At 56.6% G+C, this 22157-nt stretch overlaps 1 protein-coding gene across 1 annotated transcript in view; it reads right to left on the bottom strand.

Moving 5' to 3' along the window:
* Nucleotides 1–5483: 5483 nt before the first annotated feature.
* The window catches only part of ANO1 (anoctamin 1), a 158944-nt gene continuing 142270 nt past the window's right edge, over nt 5484–22157 (bottom strand). Inside the window, exons 23-27 of the mRNA XM_065883194.1 lie at nt 21657–21809; nt 14352–14404; nt 11953–12137; nt 7618–7723; nt 5484–5959 (exon numbers count right to left, since the gene is read on the bottom strand). Coding sequence (XP_065739266.1) covers nt 5711–5959; nt 7618–7723; nt 11953–12137; nt 14352–14404; nt 21657–21809 — 746 coding nt within the window. The 3' untranslated portion in view covers nt 5484–5710. The remainder of the gene's footprint in view (nt 5960–7617; nt 7724–11952; nt 12138–14351; nt 14405–21656; nt 21810–22157) is intronic.

Here is a 22157-nt window from a genome sequence, read left to right as displayed (position 1 = left end):
TAACATTCTGAGTCCGGACTGCAGAGCTGTGTGCTTTCTGGGGAAATTGATTGTATACGCAAGACCTGTGTAGTTTTCTGTGTGTTACACTTCAATAAAAAATGTTGGGCGGGAGGGGGCTTCCCTGGTGGCGCAGTGGTTGAGAGTCCGCCTGCCGATGCAGGGGACACAGGTTCGGGCCCCGGTCCGGGAAGATCCCACGTGCCGCGGAGCGGCTGGGCCCGTGAGCCATGGCCGCTGAGTCTGCGCGTCCGGAGCCTGTGCTCCGCAACGGGAGAGGCCACAGCGGTGTAGAGGCCTGCGTACCGCACAAAAAAAAAAAAAAAGTGTTGGGGGAGAGAGAGATGAAGGGGAGGGGATGGGGGCTGCAGAGAGGGGACAGCAGGAATGGACACACTAAATAAGTTACCTGGCAGAGCTCAGGAAATCAGACCTTAGTATGTAGAAGGTTGCCTTTTTCCCAGGGGTGCATCCTGACGGGCTCTCGGCAGGGGCAATGTCCACCAGCCCTTCTGAGCAAACCAGGCTTAAAATGCTTGCGCTGAGCCAAGTCGGTGTCTCTGGGCAACAGATGTATCTTTGCTACAGGCTTCTCTGACAAAGGCTGTGAGTGAGCAGGGGGTGGGCTACTTGCTGTGGGCGTATCTGTGGTCCAGAGGGCACCACACCTTCCCTCCCATGGGCCCCTAACCTCCTCCACCACCATCCCTGTCAGCTTGACTTAGAGGTCCACTTGGCTCAAAGGCAGAAAGGCCTAGTCATCAGGCTTTTTGCCATCCATCCATCCATTCAAATGTCCATCCATCTATCCATCCATCCATCCATCCATCCATCCATCCAAATGTCTATCCATCCATCCATCCATCCATCCATCCATCCATCCATCCAAATGTCTATCCATCCATCCATCCAAATGTCCATCCACCCATCCATCTAACTACCCAACCATCCAACCATTCACCCATCCACTCATCCATCTATCCTTCCATCCATTCAAATGTCCATCCATCCATCCATCCATCCATCCATTCAAATGTCTATCCATCCATCCAAATGTTCATCCATCCATTCAAATGTCCATCCATCCATCCATCCATTCAAATATCCATCCATCCATCCATCCATCCATGCAAATGTCCATCCATCCATCCACCTTTCATTTCTCCCTCCCTCCCTCCCATATCCATCCACCCATCCATCCATCCATCCATCCACCCATCCACCCATCCACCCATCCATCCATCCACCCACCCACCCATCCATCCATCCATCCATCCATCCACCCACCCACCCACCCATCCATCCACCCACCCACCCACCCATCCATCCATCCATCCATCCATCCATCCATCCATCCATCCACCCACCCATCCATCCATCCATCCATCCATCCATCTATCCATCCACCCACCCATCCATCCATCCACCCATCCATCCACCCACCCATCCATCCACCCACCCATCCACCCATCCACCCATCCATCCATCCATCCATCCATCCATCCCTCACTCACTCACTTATTCATTCATTCAGCACTTTCTGGTGCCCCCTCCATGCCTGGCACTGTCAGTGCTGCTTCCTGGCCTCTTTTCTGGCAAGTGTTAGCATTTCTCTACTTTGCTGTGGCTCTTACAAAACACGGATGAGTGAATGAGTGTTGCCGAAGTGTGGGGCACACACCACCTGTTGTAGGGGGGACGGGAACCTGCAGGTGAAAGTGTGTGTGTGCTGGGGATGTGGGTGCCAGGGCCAGGGGCTCTGATTGCAGCCTTGGGGCAGGGACAGCCCTGTCTCAGGCACACACCTTGGCCAAGCTCAGTTCCAGGGAAGCCCACAGCTGGTCCTGGATCCCAGGAAAGGGACCGGGCCTGCGGCTTGTCTCGAAGGGCCAGTGACTCCAGGAGCTGCAGTCACAGCCACCCCCTCAGCCAGTGGGAGAGTGGGGAGAGGGGCTGTGATTGTCAGAAAGGACACGCACTTTCTAAAGAAGAAGGGCCACCACCGGTCTCCAGTCGAGTGCAAGAATGTGACATGGTGAAAAATACAGCTGTGTCATCAGATGGCGTGATTTTTCAAGAGAACATACAAATCTGGATTTCTATGTGTATGTACCAGGTTTTTATATATTAAATTAACTAAAAAAATTTAACAAGCACTGAACCTAACAAACAGAGGTATCTTGGGCTGATTGCAGCTCACAGCAGCCTCCACCTTCAAGAGAGCTGCTGAGTCCCCATAAAAGATGCTGGCATGAGTGCCCCCCACCCCAGACCTCAGGCCCCCTGCAGGCCCTGGTCCTTCACTGTCTGTGCTTGGGGGCCCAGCCCTGCCCAGCTCCTGCCACACCACTCCAGGGACCAGAAGCAGAAACTGTTCAGTGCTGAGTGCCAGGGGCCTGGGTCCAAGGGATGGCTGTGTAGCCAGCTTGCTGTGTGACCGGAGCAGAGCCCTGACCCTCTCTGGGCTTCACTGCGTCCATCTGTGAAATACTGGGACTGTCTGACCAGTTCATCTCTGGGGGTCCTTTGGCTGCCAGATCCCAGGTCTTTGTGATGTTAATCTGTTGGCTTTCTTCCACCCACCTCTACCACCCTCGTCCAAATCCAATTATTGCTCATCTGAATTTCTGCAACTCTCCTCTGTGGCTCCCCACCCCACTGCAGTGTCCATCCAAAGCCACCAAGACCTCAAAATGTGAGTCAGTTCCATCACTGCGCTGGTTAAGACCGCTGGTTAAGACTGCCAGACCCTGCCGTGGACTTACCGCCAAGCTTGAGGTCCTCACTAAGCCGGGGGCTGGTGTGACTTGGTCCCCGATTCCTGCCTCGTCTCCTGCCCCCGCCCCCCCGTGCCTCTCCTCCAGACGTGATGAACTTCTTGAAGCTCCTCCAACTCACCCAGCACACCGCTGCCTCAGGGCCTTTGCACATGCACTCCGCTGCCTGAACCATCCTGCCTTCCTCCAGGGTTTTACATTCTGGCTGCTCCTTGTTCAGACTCCAGGGGCCTCCCTGCCCAGCTTGGTCACTCTGAGTGACTCTCAGTCACACCCCTGTTTCATTTTCATCAGCGCCCCTTCCTTCCTCTGAGATGATCTTGTGCTGGGTTCATTTTCTTGTTCAGCCTCTGATGCCCACTGCAAGAGGTCATCCCCTGAGGGAAGGGGCCGTGTCTGCCTTGCTCGCGGCTTCATCTTGAACGTTGCCTGGATGGATCTCTCTAAGGGGTGCCAAGGAGCCCCGTGATCTTGGGCAAGTCACCTCCCCACTCTGAGACTGTTCGCTCATGTACTCACTGGGGCCAAAGATCCTCCCCCGGGAGGACCCATGAAAAGGGAGGGCTTCCGGCGATGCTGGCCCTGGGAGCCACCCTCATCAGGACTAAGGAAGAGGTTCCAAAGCTTTAGAAGGAACTTTTATTTTTTAATTTATTTTTGGGCCGCCTTGCACAGCATATGGGATCTTAGTTCCCCGACCAGGGATTGAACCCTCACCCCCTGCAGTGGAAGCGCAGAGTCTTAACCACTGGACCGCCAGCAAATTCCCCAGAAGGACATTCTTGACCGAGCCGCAGCCAGGGCCTCGTGAGCTTGGATTTGCTGAGATTTCCCTGGGGACACAGCAGCACAAGGGGCGCCCGAGGCCCTCCCTGGCCCTGCGAGTGTGCGGGTCGAGGTCTTGCTGACGTTTGAGTGCGAAAGATAGTCTTTCTTTCATGAAGTGATGGTGATTATAGGTAATGAATTAAAGAAAAAGTGCCCCCACTGGCCCCAATGAAAGCACTGGCAACCCTGGGATGGTCCCAAAAAGGTTTGGGGGAAATTTTAGGTCCACAAAATCCAAAATACTAAAAACTCTGTCGGGTTGCAGGCACCAGGGGTTGGGATCTGGGTATCGTGGAAGAGGCTGCTGGGAAGGTGTGACCACAATTCCCCCCTCCCCGGCGCACATACGTGTACAGGCATGCACACACACAGACAAAACAACACAGAAACGCACATGCACGCAAACCACACACGTGTGCACACACACACACCCACGCACATACTCGTGGACAGACAACGTCCCGGGAACATCCTGAACGAGCCATGTGTCTGGGGCTGAGGGTGTGGAGGTTTATGGGTCCCTCCGCATGTGCAGGTCCAACCACGGGGCTCTGGGCTTGGCCCCTCGAGTTTCCTGGGGCAGAAGTCACGTGGACAGGCTTTGAGAGGAAGGTGTCATGTATGCAAATTTATTCAGACGAGCGTTCAGCCACGGTCCTCTGTGGATTTGTGTACACTCACCTTTTTAAAAAAAAGAACGGTTTCCATAAAAGGTTTTTTGGTAATCACCTCATTTTTAATACAATGTTTATATACAAAAAACCCCATTTCAAACCACTTACTGTACAAGAGAAAGTAGAAGCATCAGATTGCATGCCTTTAGCAAATAACAAAAATCTGCTACGCCTACGGACCTCCCCCCTAGTTGACAGCTCACGGGAATGTCAGCGTCTCACTGACCGCACGTTCAAGACAAACACGTTTATCTTTTCGTCCCTCCCTTTGGGGAAACATTTCTTTTATGTTTCTCTGGGTGCTTGAGAAATTTCAGATCATCGGTTAGTATAATGGCTGCAAATTGAGATTCTTATCGGCTATGAGATTTGTTTTCACAAGCTTTTAAAATGATAATAGTCCAACAGTAACATTCCTGTAAGTAAAAATATAGAGAAGTGTTACCAAAATAGAAGCCTTTATTAATAAAAGTCTTTGGTATTAACAGTATTTTAAATTCCTCTCGATATTTGGTTAGCTAATAAAATAAAAGCCTTCCGCCTTTGAGCTACAGAGAAAAAACCCTTACATCCACTGTAGAATTGATTTTAAAGAAAGCCCAATAAATATTCTGAAGCTGCAGAAGTACCCCCCAGAAGCCTTAAGACTTCTTGCAACCCTGAAGCCGTCTGCAGAAACGCCTCCGAGGTCATAATCCCTCACCGCCCGTTTTTCTGTCACCCTGAGGTGGGCGAGGCACGTGGCTGCTGTGGGGACCCCAGAGGTGCCGGTCACTGCTCATTCAGGACACCTGCACCCCACTAGTTCTCCAAGAGTAAATTCAGAGCTCCCTGGCCCTCTGAGTGGACAGAGCCAGGGCACCTCTCTTTCTGACCAGTGTCTCGGTTTCTGAACCCAGGGAAGGAAAAGGTGATGAAAAATCTCACTTTTCCAACCTAGAGGCAGGTGATATCTTTTGGAACTGGTGTCAGCATCGTTTATTCCTTATCCACTTCTCTGTTTGCCCTCAAATCTCGCACCAGCTTTTGTCTAATGCCTTGGAATACCACCTCGCCTCTCTCTTAAGGCATCAGGAGGATTAAAGAAGATGTCTTCTGGGAGCTGCTTCTCACCACTAACGGCCAAGGAGACCCCAGACTCCAAGCATCGCTTCTGCAACGCGCCTGCATCCGCTGTGTATCACCCTGTCCCCAGCAATCATTCTGATCAACCTTGAATCCTAAAGATAACAGAATTCCCTGCCTAAAGGTTTTGTGCAAAAACAAGAAAAAAACAAACAAACAAACAGAAAAAGACGGGGAAATGTTGTCCTATCAGAAGAAAGTGGTCTTCCAGGCCTGCCACAAACCCAGGAGCCACTGGGCCAGGGGGCTGTGAGAAGTCGCCTGCCCCGGGAGAGGGCGCGCGTCGTCGATGGGGATGCCCGGCAGCTACGGGGCGCCCCCGGGGAAGTCGGGGCTGTCCGGAGGGGCAGGAGGGGTGGGGCTGTGGTTGTTGAAGGGCTCCGCCTTCTTCCGGTCCTTCTCCATCCACGTGTCCAGCAGCTGCTGTTTGCCCTGCTCCTCCCTCATGAATAGCTCCACCATGAGCACCTTCTCCTTGTGCATCTGCTGGCTGATGTCCTTGGGGATGTCAGGGATGACCCAGTCCACAAAGTCGCTCATGAACATGACCAGGTTCTGGAAGGAGAGTCAGCATCAGGCAGTGGGAAGGAGGACCTGGGAGGCACTGCCGCTTCCACCTGCACCCCAGCTGGCAGTGCCTTGCCCCGTCACACCCCGGCCCTGGGACCTCAGACACACCTGGACTTCCCAGGCCTCGGTTTCCCGGAAGGTATAAATGAAACAGGAAACCAGCCAGGGGGGACCTCTGGTGGCCGACTTTCTTGAAAGAATCTGAGCTCAGTAAACGGGAAATGTCTCTGAGTGATTCTGAATCTCTTAGCTGGGAGGCTTGAGAAATGATGTGATTGGTTACCCATCACCAAATATAACAAGTGTTAAGGCTTTAAGGGAGAATAGTCAAAATACAAAGAGGCCAGAAACGCAGGGAGCTTAAACTGTCTCTGATGATTCCGCAGGCCCTTCGGCCATTTGTCAGGTCTCCCGGGATCACCCTGAACGTCTGCCGCTACCCTGGATGCGTTCCTGGTCCATAGGGTGCAAATGAGTTGGCTTTCGTGGAAAAACGGAAATCTCTGGTTTTTAAACTTCCATCTGACCGGCACTTGTTAGTACGTATGGCTGAGTTAGTCACCTTGTCACGGAAGGTGCTGGTGCCCCCCCATCCGCCATCACCCTTCTGGGTTGACGCTCCCCAGCTGCGGTGGGTGCTGGCCGCTAAAGCTCACAGAGGCTCGTCTCCAGGGAACCATCCCCCCAGTCTCCCTGTTCCCAGCCTGGATGGTTGCAGCCAATGACTGGCCAGGTGGGCAGACTAAAGGCCCTCTTTTGCGTCAAGGTGGGCCCACGTGTGTGGTGGGATTCATGCTCCAGCCCAGACACCCTCCCAGCCGAGCTCCGTGCCCCCAGCCCCTTGCAGGCCCTTCCCTCAATGACCGGCTTGCACCAGAATCCTTGACTCAGGTTCTGCTTCTGGGGAACTGGGCCCCAGACACTAGTTCTGGCTCCAGAGGGTTATGGAAAGCTGGCGGACAAGGCAGTGGGGCCTCGGGGGCCGGAAGCCCTGCCAGGGGCCACACTGTGTAGAAGGGGCAGGGCTGGGGCTTGAACCCAGTTCCTGGATTCCAGGTTCTGGGGGCCACACAGGAGGGCAACCCCAGCATGGCCTCCCCGGCTGGGACCTCAGGGCCGCGTGCGTCAGCTACTCCCCAGTCTGGGGCCCCGTCCACTGGGGATCGCTCGGGCCTCAGAGTTAGCCCCACTCCCCAGAGACTGGGCCAGGCGGGGCCAGGTCCCCTGCCTGCTGTGGGGGGGCAGGGGGGCACTGGTATCAGCTGGGAGCCCACTGCCCTCCTGTCCCTCCCTGCCAGCCCTGCCCACTGGGGTGCGTCTCCTGCTGCACAGTGATAGGGGAGACTGAGGTCTCCTTCGATAAAGATGCCTTGCATTTAACTAAACCTGCGTTCCCTGAATGACCCTAGTCCTTCTGGAACCCCCCTCCCGCCTTCCTTTAACTGAGGAGGGGCTGGGACCTGTCCTTGCCCAGGGCCTGGGGTCACCAGTACTCCCCACCCTTGGGTGCCCAGGGCAAGTCCTCCAGCCCCCAAGCCCCAGATGCCGGCCAGCTCCTGTCCTCCTGACCCTGTTCTGGGCATAGAGCACCTCCTCGGTGCCTCAATTCCCAAACCTTCTGGAAGCAGACAGGACCCTCGCACCTGGAAGACGATGACAAAGGCCAGCCGGGCGGCCAGGACGGCCCAGAAGTCCTTGGAGACGTCGTACTTGTGTTCCGACCATGGTGGCTCCCGGTAGTCTTTGTACCTGCAAAATGGAGTTGGGTCTCTGAGAGGAACTGGGGTCTGGCCGCACAGAGGGGCTTGTGAGTGTCAGGAAAGCCTGAGTCGGACCCTGGGCCAACTGTAGGACAGCACCCTCCCTGGAGGAAGAGGCCCCCCTCCAGCCCACTCACACGCCCAGGGAGTCTCCCCATGTTGGAGGGGGTGCCAGCACCCACGTGGGCTGGGCAGGCCAGAGCGGCGTCCCCATAAGTCCAGCCGTGGGCCCACAGAAAGAGGCTCCGGGACCATCTGGTCCAGGGGTTCCAAACTTTTGAAGGCAGTGGAGCCCATTTTCTAAAAAGAAATCCCACCTGAGACTCTGGTAGGTCACACAAAGCAAGTGGGGCCTCCCTGGTTGAAGAGGGGTGGGGTCCCTAAGCCTAGAGACTCAACCCAGCCCCCATCATCCACAAAACTCCAGGCAGGGCTCCCTGAAATCCAGTTCTCCAGTCTCGACCTTCTCTGTAGGGGAAACTATTGGAAAAAATGAAACGTTTTCTCAAAGTAGCCCTTGTACGACATTAACCATGCAGTTAGTGTGGTCAGGGCACCAGGGAACTGTCCCCAGGCCCGCCCTGCCCCACGGGGCCCAGCGCCCGAGGGGCATGTCTCTCCCTCTCCCAACTGTTAGCTCCTTATCTCCGTGTAATAAATACCAACCCGGCCCTCTTCTCATCACTTCCAGACATTGCCCATGAGCGCCTGCTGGGAGACAAGGTTGCCTACTTCCCTGGCCCCCAAGGTCCCACCTCTGTCCCTTGTGCAGCGGGAGTGGTGGGTGCCTCCTGGGCTTTAGGTTTGCCTTTTTCTCAGAGGCCCAGAGATGCCTGATGTGGGGCAGAGTGAGGATGAGAACCCGGGTTCTGTCCCCACCAACCACCCCAAAATTTGGGAGGTGCTTGGTTTTAATGGGGCTGACCCCCTCTGTGTGGGAAAAGCTTCCCTAAAGCCGTGTGAGGAAGCCATGGCCGGGGCGGTTTCTAGGTGCTGGGCTGCAGCTGTGCCCTGCTGGTTACTGAAAAGCTGAGGCCCAGGTGGGGAGACCAGGAGAGGAGGCACCTAGCTCTGTGGGCACAGGCCTCGCATAGACCCAGAGCCGGCTCCCGCCTTGCTGTGCATCCCTGCTCCATCGCTTGTCCTCTCTGGGCCTCGGTCTGGCATTCCCTCACTTAGTCATGTCGCGAGTATTTATTGAGCAGCTACTGCATGCCCCTGCATTCCAGGGGCAGAGCTTGCGGGGGGCACAGACAGGGCCCCTCACCCACAGAGCTTTGTGTCTGAGGGAGCTGGATGGGAGCCTCGGAGGGCCTGTTCAGAGCTAAGCTGCCAACCCCAGAGACAGGATTGGGCTGGGAACACACCCTCTGGTGCCAGCTGCTGAGCCACGCAGAAGATGCACCACCTGATCTCCGATGGGAACAGGCATCCCCTGTTCTCCCAGTGTCAGAAGCCACACACATTTTCTCTTCCCTCTTCTTTCTGTTCTCAAGGCCAGTTGCACCAGGATGCTGGGAAATGTGTTTGGGTCACCTGGCAAACTCCTATGCATCCCTCAAAGCCCACTTACATAAGAACCGTCCAGATGCCAACCCCCACCACCTGCACTGGCCTCTATCAGAGATGATCTTACAGTTTTCCTTGCTTTGCTCTTGTGCTAAGCCTGCCAGCTCTCCCTGGGGAGAATATAATGCCCTCTCTGGGGCTGCTGTGAGCATTCAATGAGACCACGTCTGTTTCAGTGCAGGAATAAATGGTAGCCAGCAGGGGTCACAGCGCTCAGCTCTGCTAAGCTGCCTCTCCCATTCCTGCTGCCCCAGGCTGGCCTGGGTGCTGCTCCTTTGGGAGGCAGCTTGACAGGGGAGCGGCCGGCAGCACGGAGCTCACGGCACCTACAGCACTTAATAGTGGGCAACGGTCAGGTGGGCCTGGCTAAAGCCCGAATCCCAGGGAGCAGAGTGGACTGGCCTATGGCCTTCCTTCTCTGTGGGGGTAAAAGTAACAAGGTTCTCACTTAAAAACCAGGTCTTTGCTCTGTCTCCTTGGCCTCCCCCTGCGTGGCCAGGACTCCTGACCGATGCATGGATGGGGAGGTGCTTCTGGGGACTGGATGCCCGATGCCCGATTCTTACCCAGGAAACACCAACACTGACATTTCTGAGGGAATTTATAATAAAATGACCACCTATATCCCTGCCTTCTTTGTTCTAAATCATTCTTCCTCTCAAATTCATTTTGAGTTAAATAGGTCAGCCTGAGTGTGTTCTCGGCGTGGGATGTTCAAACAAAACGGGAGAAGTGCAGCGCTGGCTGAGAAGCGGCAGGGGTCCTGGACCGGAAGCTCGGGGGTCTCTGGGGCCTGTGCCTGCGGAGGATGGCGAGGAAGGGACCTTGAGTCCCTGCCCTTGACCCCCAGCTCTCCAGGCAGACCCTGCCCGAGGCGACCACGCAGGGGGTTGAAGCAGATCACCTGGGCCTTTCCTGTGATGTACGTGCTCACGTACATGTGCCTTGAAACATGCGGTGGGTGGGATTCTGAAAAGCGGGAAGCATGTCGTGTTGCCTGTTTGTGTGTCACCTGCCCTTTCTTGTTGGCAGGCCTGGCTGTACCGGGTCCCAGAGTAGGTGTGGTCCCTGCCCTAACACAGAACACACGGCACGTCGTGTAATTTCTCTTTAAGCACTCGGGGTCAGCTGGGCACATCTGCTGTTGCAAAGCCCTCAGTAGCACCTATGCTGGACACGTCTGCCTGCCTGTTCCAATGACTGCACGCGGTGCTGGTTTTCCATTTCTTGGGCCAGTTTTTTTTTTTTTGCAAGCAGCCACATGTCACCGCTTGTTGCTGTCAGCACCCTGGACCCTGGCTCTAGTCTCCTCCGCTTCCTGCTACTAGGGCAAGGGTACGAAGACAGACAGGTAAGCTTGACAGAATATGGGCAAAGTAAGAGTAAACTGCCTTGGGGTAGATTATCCACCCTACGCAGAAAGGGCTGCGCGTCATCGCGTGGGCTTTGTGACACGCGCTCTGGCCCTTGCAGTCTTTCGTGTTCTGAGTCTCAGCGGGGCTGGAGGAGGTGTGGACTGCCCACAGATGCCGGGTGTGCCCCACTCTGCCTCCCCGGTCTCAGCCTCATGGCAAAGCCCGTGGCCAGTCGCTCCACAGTCCTCTGTTTCTTGACCCGGGATGCCGTGCCCCTGCCTGCACCTTCTGTCCTACCGTCCACGTTTCCCTTTACGCTCCAGAACAGGCTGTAGTTTCCCACCCACAGACGCCCCTGCTCACCACTCTTCTTTTACCCGCTTTGCCCCTCCCCTTGGAGTGAGCCCTACCGCCTACACCCTCTACCCGGGCTTCCTGCTACTATCACCGCTTTAACTCGATCTGTTTATGCTTCTGTTGTCCCCGCACAAAGTCCCTGGGCAGCAGGGATCATGTGGGCCATTCCCGAGCCCCAGCCCTGAGCTTCCGGCCCCTAACCCAGCCAGGCTGGCACGTGGAAGATGCACAGCGAATAGCCAGGCCTGGCTCTGCCCCTCACTCGTGCCCCCACCCTCTTCCCCGCCTCCGTCTTTCCTGGGGTGCTACCTGCCCGCCCTGAGTGTCTGGCCGGCTGATGGGGCCCCACAGGTTGGACCCTCTCAGACATCTGTTGCTTTTGCCTGCCCAGCACCCAGCACCCCAGTTTTCCTTCGGGTGCCCCCAAATCTATGGCTATGACTCCATACCCTGGCACACGACCCAGACCTAGCCAACAAGATCCCCGCACACTCTGGCAACAGTGATTGGTTCAGGGATGGGCCTCTGACCCGAGGCACGTCATTGAGACTCAATCCTAGGACTTCTGCTGACGAGTGGGAAAGAAAGCCCCCCTACTGGGACTGCCGAGCAGAGAGGACTGCTGGGGGACGCTTACTGCCTGTCAGGAAATGACGCCCACATGCAGGAATGTATAAAATTGGGAGGCAGTGTCAGAATGGGGCCGGATGACAAACGGCAGCCCCTGGATCCAGCCATGCCGGAAGCCTATCATGGACTTCTTAGTTAAAGAACTAATAAATCACATCCTACCCCTACCCCAGGGATATATTTTTTTTCCCCTTGAAGCAAGATTGAGCTGTTCTGTGATTTGCCCTGAAAGGATCCTGGCTTGAACTGGGGTTTTCGCAGAAGCCCACCAAATGCGGCTCTCTAAAGAGAGCTGCCTGGGCGGTACCTGCAGATCTGCACTTCGTAGCCCAGGTCTAGGGGGTCGTTGGGGGCCGTGCCATTCTGGAAGTCGCTGACATTGAAGGAGGAGAGGGTGTGGTTGACGAAGCCGTGCATGGTCCCGTTCTCACTGTACATGTAGAGGTACACCAGGCGAGGGATGAAGTCCGACGTGAAGGAGATCACGAACGCCTGGGGCGGGAGCAGAGCAGTGAGTGCGGACGCCAGCTGGGAGGGGGAGGGCATGTACCCCACCTGAGCCAGGGCAGCGCTGGCCCTGGGGCCCGGCCATGTGACCCAAGTTGGCAAACATGACCCCATGGCCTCAGCTTGTCAAGTGACAAACAAAGGGTTGGGGGCATTCCCGTCAGCCCCTGCAGCACCCTGAGGAGAGGGCCCGGGGGCTGGGAGCAGGGCGCCCCTGAACGAGAAGGGGTTGGGGGCATTCCCGTCAGCCCCTGCAGCACCCTGAGGAGAGGGCCCGGGGGCTGGGGACAGGGCGCCCCTGAACGAGAAGGGGTTGGGGGCATTCCCGTCAGCCCCTCCAGCACCCTGAGGAGAGGGCCCGGGGGCTGGGAGCAGGGCGCCCCTGAACGAGAAGGCCTGGGGACAATGCTGGCTGCCTCTCACCGGCTGTGTGGCCCTGGACAAATCGCCTGACCTCTCTGTGCCTCCATTTTCTCTTGTCAAACAGGGCTAACAGCGCCCGCTCTAGGTGCTTCTCCTTCCTGGCTTGTTTGAGAGAGAGCGAGGCAGGGAGGGAAAGTGCTTTGTGGATTGTGAAGTTCAGACCCAGCTCACCCTATTCTAGAGCAGTCCCCGGGGCAGTGCAGTGTAAGGCCAGTATCAGAGCATGGACCCGACGGCCTGGGGTAAAGTCCAGCTCTGCCTCTTGTTGGCTGTGTGACCTTGGGCAAGTCACCTGACCTCTCTGTGCCTCGGCTGTATCACCTGCACGATGGGGCAATAACCCTCTGCCTCCGTGGGCCGTGTGTGCACTAGTGGGTGGGTGCACTGAATGGGCTTAGAAGGGCCCGGAGCATTCTAGATGCTCAATAAATGTTAGCTGCTATTATTATTATTGTTGCTGCTGGCTGCTCTCACGAGACGTCCAGCTTGTTCCTAGCCGCTCTGCTCTCAGCGCCCCCACGCTCGTGCCCCACAGGGGCTGTACCTTGGTGTTTCCAGCCTCTCCCCATCAAAATGTGCCCCCCAGCTCAGCCCGGGTCGGGGTGTGGAGCTGTTGCTGTCCAGTGTGCAAGCTTAGCCCATGGTCTCCCTTTATAAGTGGGGTTTCAAAGCCTTAACCCAGCGGGACTGGGTGGCTGACAGGGAGCTGTCAGCCAGCAGGGAAAGCAGGTCCAGGGCTCTGAGGGTCCCTTCTCCTGGGCCGAGCATCGCTTCCTGTGCCGTGGGGACTGAGTGTCAGGGCCTCACTGTGACCCTGACCCAGCACTGTGACCATCTGCTCCAGGGAGCTGCCTGCCCGCCCCCCGCTCCATCCCCGACCCTACAAGGCGCAAGGTGGCAGCTTCTGGGGGGCTCAGGCTTGGATGGCTGGTGGAGGGGTTAGGGTCACAGGGCTGAGGCGTTGCAGACCCCCCTGGGGTTCTCGTGTCAGGAAGGCGTGGACCAGATGCTGAGGCAGGGCCATGGAGGGCGGGGCACCATCCTCAGTGAGCTTGTGTGTCTGTGCGTGCCTGTGTGCGTGTGTGTGCAACTGGCAGGTTCCTCTTCTTTCCGTGTTTCAGGATTTCTCAAACTTTCTTTGAAGAGCGGGCATGAGTTTCACATAAAGGGGGAAAGTTAACTTTTTTTCTTTGGCCGTGTCGCGTGGCCTGCGGGATCTTAGTTCCCCGACCAGGGATCGAACCCGTGTCCCCTGCAGTGGAAGCACGGAGTCTTAACCACTGGACCTCCGGGGACGTCCCAAAATTAACTTTTCAAAAAAAGAGCAGAAGAGTTGCTAATGAGGTATCTCTGTGTCTCTCTCTGTCTCTGTGTCTCTGTGTGTCTCTCTCTCTCCCGCCCTCCCTGTCTCTGTCTCTCTCCCTCTCCCGCCCTCCCTGTCTCTGTCTCTCTCCCTCCCTGTCTGCCTCTATCTCCTTCTCTTGTTTGTTCTCAGGACTTGGGAGAGAGGGGACTTAGGGGCCAAGGTGGGTACAGTGGAGGGTTTTGCCCCCGGTTTCAGAGAAAGGTCGAGGAGATTTTGTCATTCCCACCAGAGCCCGCCCCACCCCTCAACAGGACCAAGGGATGCTTCTGAAGAGGAGATGCTCCTGCCAGCTGGGAACCGCTCCGAGGCTGGAGGTACGGACCAGCTCCCTGGAAGGGGAGGGGGTGCCCAGCCGCATGGCAGCTCGGCCGGGCTTCCTGGCCGAGGTCCTGAAGTCACCGGTCACTTACGTTGATTATGACGGCAAGCTTCCCGATGCCTCTGAGGATATCGTACCAGATTCCTGCGGGGAAGGGAAGCACAGGTTTAAAGACCCCCTTGCCCTGGATCTCAGTAACTCGGGCTAGCAGGCAGCAGCCCGGCCTTCACAGGGGCCGGTCTGGTCCTTTTCTGGGGCAGGTCAGACACGTGGTAACAGGGAATTGTTTGGGGAGGACCTGGGGGAGCCTGGCTGACAACAGAGCCCATGGCTTGTACTGGCTCGTCAGCTGTTTTTAAGCAAACTGTGTAGCTTCTCAAAGAGATGCTTAGAAACATCTGGTCCCTGGTTCTGAACAGTCTCCCGCGAAGCTGCGTAAACTACTGATCGGCTTGGATGGAGCCTTTTTCTAGAGAGACAAAGATTCAATTTAGACGCAGCTCCTGCCCCAAAGAGCCCACGCAGCAGTAACTGGAGACTGAAACCACGAAGTTTGATGTCCTATGAATTTTCCGTAGCTCTAGTGCCAGGAAAACTGAATTTAGGGACAGGCCAGATGCAGGGCGAGTGTCAAGGAGCAAAGCCAGGGCCCCCGGCTGGTGAGGCTGGGACCATGGCCTGGGTATAATGACTGAACAGCAGTGCGGTACAAGCCACTTCCCGTCCGGATGCTTCCCATCCCGTCCGGATGCTCCCTTGTTCCCATCACCCCACCTGTACCTACTCGCAGGTGAGCAGAAGGACGATTACACGGCACCTGGAGACTCACGCGCTGCTCCACTGGCCTCCCTCCCAGCAGAGACAAGAACCAGAAAGCCCAGGACGGAAGCACTTTACCCAGGGCTAGCCCCACTCCTTAGGGCCTCAATGCTGCGACTCCTGGAAGGGCGCCCAGTGCCCCTGCCCCCAACCTGACTGCGTTCCTATGAGGCTAGGCACACATCATCGAAAGCTGGGGCTGGAATCCTGTCCCAGGCACTCTCTCTCCCTGCCCAGAGCCAGATCTGAGTGATGACAACGGCACTTCTCAGGAAGGGCTGGAGGGGACAGTGGCCGGTGGTTGGGGGTCTCTACCCAGGGCACACAGAGCTGCTCGTGGGCGTTCCTGCCCTCGCAGCGAGTGCCCGTCTCGGGGGTGTATGCTGGGGGTCTGCAGAGACAGCAGGAGTTCAGGCCCATGTAGCCCAGAAGCTGGAAGCTGCAGGCTGGGACCCAGCACCCGAGGTCTGCCGTGAGGAGGCTCCCCAGCCGGCGCCGGGGAACCCACTCCATGAAGCAAGCATTTACGCTGCCCGTTGCAGACCCTTCTGCGGGGCCTCGTGGGAGTAACGCTCACCTCCCTGCCCGTCAGCCACCCGTGCAGGCTATCACCGAAACCGAGATGCGAAGTTCGTCCCGGTTCTGTTGGGTCTTCCCACGAGCGCAGCGCTGTTTGATTCACTTTTGTGCTGGAGCAGCGGCAGGGCGGTCACGGGGCCTGCACTCCTTGGGGCGCTAGATCCACCACCCTTCCCGTCTCTCCCGAAGGAAGCACTCGAGGTGCAAGTGAGCGAGAGGCAGCTCCTCGGACGACGCATCTGTACAAAGTCAGCGCTGTGCAGGGCCCACCCTCACGGCTGGCCGCCTCGGGGGCTGGGAGCCCTTCTGGAGACTCCATGCTCCCGGGGAGCACATCCTTCATCCCTCCTGGGTCTAGCACGCAGCCTGGCACGTGGGGCTGGGTGCTGTTGGCTAAGTGTTGGCTGAGTGACTGTATGAACGTAGAAAGCCCTTCCAACTAGGCTTCGTGCCCGAGCAGAGGTTGCCACATCCAGGTGCGTGGGTGTCTCCTCGAGCTTGCCCGCTACTTAAAAAATGCTGGTGGGAATGTAAGTTGATACAGCCACTATGGAGAACAGTATGGAGGTTCCTTAAAAAACTAAAAATAGGGCTTCCCTGGTGGCGCAGTGGTTGAGAGTCCGCCTGCCGATGCAGGGGACACGGGTTCGTGCCCCGGTCCAGGAGGATCCCGCGTGCCGCGGAGCGGCTGGGCCCGTGAGCCATGGCCGCCGGAGCCTGTGCTCCGCAACGGGAGAGGCCACGACAGTGAGAGGCCCGCGTACCGCAAAACAAAATAAAATAAAACAAAACAAACTAAAAAATAGAACTACCATACGACCCAGCAATCCCACTACCGGGCATATACCCTGAGAAAACCATAATTCAAAAAGAGTCATGTACCACAATGTTCATTGCAGCTCTATTTACAATAGCCAGGATATGGAAGGCAGGATATGGAAGTGTCCATCCTCGGATGAATGGATAAAGAAGATGTGGCACATATATACAATGGAATATTACTCAGCCATAAAAAGAAACGAAATTGAGTTATTTGTAGTGAGGTGGATGGACCTAGAGTCTGTCATACAGAGTGAAGTAAGTCAGAAAGAGAAAAACAAATACCGTATGCTGACACATATATATGGAATCTACGGGAAAAAAAAAAGGGTCATGAGGAACCTAGGGGTAAGATGGGAATAAAGACACAGACCTACTAGAGAATGGACTTGAGGATATGGGGAGGGGGAAGGGTAAGCTGTGACAAAGTGAGAGAGTGGCATGGACATATATACACTACCAAACGTAAAATAGATAGCTAGTGGGAAGCAGCTATATAGCACAGGGAGATCAGCTCGGTGCTTTGTGACCACCTGGAGGGGTGGGATCTGGAGGGTGGGAGGGAGGGAGACGCAAGAGGGAAGAGATATGGGAACATATGTGTATGTATAACTGATTCACTTTGTTATAAAGCAGAAACTAACACACCATTGTAAAGCAATTATACTCCAATAAAGATGTTAAAAAGAAAGATACAATGCAAATAGAAAAAAAAAATGTTGATGGATGTTCACAGACTGGGATGACGTATTTTTAAAAAGCGAAACTTGCTACTTCTAAAGGAGCCTCAGCTCTGGGTCAGCATCGGGCTGGCATCTCCATGACAACAGTTGGCCGTGGCTGGCAGTGGTGCCTCCTTCAGGCCACACAATGCACTGCAGGTCTCTCTGTACCAAGGCAACTCCCTTTATCACCACCAGTCGCTTAGAGAGACATTTAACCAAACCCACACCTGACTAAAGTGGGGAGACAAAAAAACCCCGAGGGTTGGGTGTTTCACGGGAACAAGCACGCCTGCTGTATATGTTTCGTCCACTCCTTCTTGCGGCCCCGCCTGGCCCCGAGGGCTCTGAGCTTGAAAACTCCGAGTGGGGGGCCGGGGTGCCGATGAGCCGGGCAAGTTGAGGTTTCCGGGCAGGGGGCTGCCTCGGGGGGGGGGGGCGGCTCCTGAGCACAGCAGGAGGAAACGAGTCTGCGGCGGCCCAGGCAGCAGCCCAACGGGCTGAGACAGGTGACAACAGAAAACGGGGCTGCCGAGGTGGGAGACGGGTGGGCCAGCGAGGGCTTTCCACGGCCCGGGGCTGAGCCGGGCTTCCAGGTCCTGCAGTGCCTTTATGTCCGGGCCGACGGTCCTCTGTGCGATCCCCACCCCAGAACCGTGGGCTCCTGTTGCAAAAGTGCAGAACCCGGACGCCGCTCCGGCCCGCAGGATGAGCCTCTTCTGCAGCCTTGACCCTCCAAGCTATTCCGACACACATTCTGCACTCCAGGATAAGAATCGTTGCTCTGACGACCTCGAGGTACAAGGGGCTGATGCTGTCTGGGACAAATCTTGGCTTCGCTTATGAAAATCTCGCGGGGGGAGATGCCTCATTTCCATCGGCCTTCTTCAAGGCATCACTGCTGTCCCAGGAGACGCTAAGCCCCGTTTCCAAGCGCACGTCAGGGAGGTGTTTAGACGCGCCTGTCGACTCTCAGCACCCGGGAGCTGAGCTCAGGCAGAGTTCCTCACTCGGCAGGCTCTGAAGAATGAGGATGAGGGCAGGAAGCATGCTGGGAGTCAAAGGTCCAGACCAGCAGGGACTGCGGTGCTGGAGCCGGTTCCCACGTGCGCACGCGGCTGGGTCACTGCAGCCACTCGCCACGCCCCCCCCCCCCCCCCCAGGGCCAAGCAGGGCGGTCGCGGCGCCTGCGCTTTGTGGCAGAGCTTCCTCCAGACACCCCTGGCGCCGTGGGTGCAGGTCATGGGGGCCACTGGGGCCCTCTGTCCCCTCAGGGCCCTGCACGGATCACAGGAGGAATACAAAAGCCTCTTCAAGGAAAGGTTACCGTGGAGGAGGCCATAAACAAACCCAGATTATGCTCCAGCTGACCAGGCAGGAACCAGGAAGGGAGCAGCCAGTCCGTAAGGACTGGGAATAATCGAGGAGCCGCGATCAGAAACCCTGAGGATGTGATCCAAGCCCTGCTCGTGGTGGGAACGACAACACCCACCAGGGTTGCGGAGGGCCGGTGGCAGCGTGGCGCCCTGGTGCTCCCTTCCACCCTGGGGGGCTGCAGGCTCTGGGTGCTGCTACAGGACATGGCCATGGCTCTGCCAGGCACAGATGCCAAAGCAAACTCTGGCCACCGTGGACACGCCTGGGGCCTCCGGGCGCCTGAGAATCGGGCCTTTGTAAGCGACAAGTGGCGGGAGGCGACGCTCTTTTCTTCACGGCCACTGGGCCCGGGCTCAGAATTCCCAAGGACTGTCCAGGGAGTGCCTGGCGGGATGACCATCTGCCCCATGCAGGCCTCAGGCGTGTAGCTCATGGAGGTGTGCCGGGAGGGGCCGAGGGCTTGAGCGCTCCGCTTCCAGCTCAGCTCCGCTAACCACCTGGCCTCAGTCTCCCCATCTGGAAAATGGGACTGAGGATTTGCCCCCGCTTCCTCACGAGGATCCTGGGGGGACTCGACAGCTGAAAGCCCCAGAGAAAGTCCAATGCCAGGCACAGCTCTCGGGGGTCGTCCTCAGAGCTGGGCGGGGTACGCTTCCGAGAGCCCTGGGTTCCACGTCACCTTGATCTCGAGGCGGGGATTTGCAAACCCGGCCTGTGGCCCAAATCAGTGCATGGCTGGTGTTGTTGGATGACCCACGAGCAAAGAATAGCTCTTGCATTTTCAAGTGTGAGTGAAAAAAGCGTGAGAAACTTAGCCTTTCGGTGAGAATTCTGCACATCACCTCAGTCCACAGAGACAAAAACGTTTACTCTCCGGCCATTCATGGGAACGTGAGCCGGGCTCTGTCTCAGTGCAGCAGCAAACCCCCCCGGCCCTGTGGCCACGGCCCTCCCGGCTACGTAGGGGTGTGGTGCGAGGGGCGAAGGCTCGCTCCAAGGCCACAGATGAGGCAGAATCAGGGACCCTGGGGGCCAGAAGGGACTTCACAGGGCCAGTGAGTTCTGGGGCCTTAAAATCTTTTAAAATCATAAACGAAGTCTAGGAGGGAGGACATCTGTTTGCCGGGTCTTTGCTGATTGTCTGGGTCGTCCAGATAGGAAGGAGAGATTAAAGTGTCAAAACACAGGGCGATGACCTCTGTACTGCAGCTGGGCTTAGACGTCCCTCCTGGTGGAACAGCGAGCGTGCCTGGACCCTCTCTAAGCCTGGGGCCGGCAGGTCACATCACGGAGCCCAGAGCACAAATGGGAACCAGGTGAAATCACCGATATCTGAGCACGTCTGAATCGTGAAAATGGTAATTTCATCCGGTTCAACCTGAGAGGCTGCACCGCGTAAAGCCAGACTCCAGGCTTCTCGGGGGGCGGGGGTGGATGGTGGAGAATCAGTGGGCCTGGCATCATCAGTGGGTGAGGGCCGCACCATGGGGCCCAGCACGGGCCGAGGAGCCCCTGGCTGGGGATGCAATGGCCTCGGGGCGTTTTCAACAAGGGCGACCCGATGCCAAGGGCGAGAGAACGTTTTGGAAGGAGTGATGAAGCATAATCTTGCATTTTTGCAAGATTATATTTGGGCTACAAAGGCCCAACCCAGACTTCCCTGGTGGCGCAGTGGTTAAGGATCCGCCTGCCAATGCAGGGCACACGGGTTTGAGCCCCGGTCCGGGAAGATCCCACATGCCGCGGAGCAACTAAGCCCGTGCGCCACAACTACTGAGCCTGCGCTCTAGGGCCCATGTGCCACAACTACTGAGCCTGCGCACCTAGAGCCCGTGCTCTGCAACGAGAAAAGCCACCACGATGAGAGACCCATGCACCGCAACGAAGAGTAGCCCCCGCTCGCTGCACCTAGAGAAAGCCCGTGCGCAGCAACGAAGACCCAACGTAGCAAAAAATAAATAAAAATAAATAAATTTATTTAAAAAAAAAAAAGTCCAACCCAAAGATCTATCTCGCTGGTGTGCAAACCTTATTTTGGTAAAATGACAGATAACATCCCTAACACACAATTCAATCTTGTTTGTTCTAGGAACCAGCACAGAACTAGCACAGGTGCTGTTGTAACTAAAATTGTGTTCAATAGGAGATAAAACGAATATATTTTGTAATTTTCCATCTCATTTCAAGATAAAATCCCAATAAAGACTTTTTTGTTTTCACCCTGAAAATTGGGTCCCGGATTAAGCTGATTCCCTTTAAGATACGACGAGCATCGTCCTTGCTGGTGCGGGCCAGCTGTGGCCAAGGCGTGCATGGGGCTCTGAGCCCTGCCTGCTAGATCCCCCCACTCCTGGACAGACGGGCACCCACATATGCTTAAATGCCTCTGGTGACGGGGAGCTCACCACTCCACAAGGATGTCGGTTCCACTTTCAACACCTTTGACTATTCGAAAGTTAGTCCTTATGCTGGTGTTAAACGTCCCCCAACCCCAAGCCCCTCTTCCACACGGATGAGGAGCCCCTTAGCGACTCGGGGTTAAAAAGCCCAGGCTGCTCTCGGCCCTGACCCGACAGGCAGGTGACACGATGCTCTTCTTTCATTGCTGGGAGGGGGCTCCCTCCTTCCTTTACTCTTCTGTGAACGTTAAATGACTAAACGATACACTCTGTAGGAAGGCACTGCTGAGCAGCTGCTATTAGCTGGTCTGGCTCTGTGCTCTGGGGCCACGCAGACAGCCGGGGAGGGGCAGGGGTGCTGAGGGCCATCAGAGGGAATGTACCTTGTGGGCCTCCTGGAGCAGCACACCGGGGAGCAGCTCTGATATCCGAGACACGAGCTCTTTCCCAAGTGTTCTCCGCGGCCCACACATCTCAGGAGTTAGCAGCTCGGGGTGGGGTGGAGAGGGGCCTGGAGGCCCTGCATCCTCACCCCCCGCCCCATCTCTGACCCTGTCCCCAGGGCAGGCACAGTGAGGAGCCCGGGACCCCACTTTGCTAGCTCTGCCTCTGGCTTCCGGGGAGCAGCATCCGTTCCCCGAGCCCAGTATGTCCTCTAACCCCAGTGCCCAGGGCACTCACCGATGTCCTTGGCTCTGACGGCCACGGGTCTTCGGAGCTCGGTGATGAACTTCTTGGCGTCCAGGCGTATCTCAATGATGTTGTTCAGCAACGCAAAGAGTGGCGCCAGCGGGAAGGACGCAACGAACAGGGTGACAAAGCCGAACTGGATGACTGCAGAGAGGAGGGGGCGGCGGTCAGCGTGCACTGTCCCTGCTCCGGGATGGCAGGACCCCCGCCCCACGCCCCCGGGTCGGACGGGGCCCTGCCTCCCATGTGTAAGAGGGGATCTCGGACACGCCCAGGCCGGGAGGGAGCTGTGGGCAAGGTTCCAAGTTTTGCTCTGGACCTGAGTCTTGTCTCTTGAATAAAGGCCGTGTACTCACTTATCATATGTCTGATCTTAAAAAATCACCAGTTAACGGGGAAAAGGTACCCGTGAGCACAAAGGCCCAGCCTCAGTCACCCCGGGTGCGGGCTGGGACGGTGCCCTAGTGCTTCCTAGGACCTGGCGGGCCCGCG

The sequence above is a fragment of the Phocoena phocoena genome, chromosome 8 (genome assembly GCF_963924675.1).
Source record: "Phocoena phocoena chromosome 8, mPhoPho1.1, whole genome shotgun sequence".
Taxonomy (NCBI): Eukaryota; Metazoa; Chordata; class Mammalia; order Artiodactyla; family Phocoenidae; genus Phocoena; species Phocoena phocoena.
Note: the sequence above shows the minus strand (reverse complement) of the source record. Positions and strands in the feature narration are given on the sequence as shown.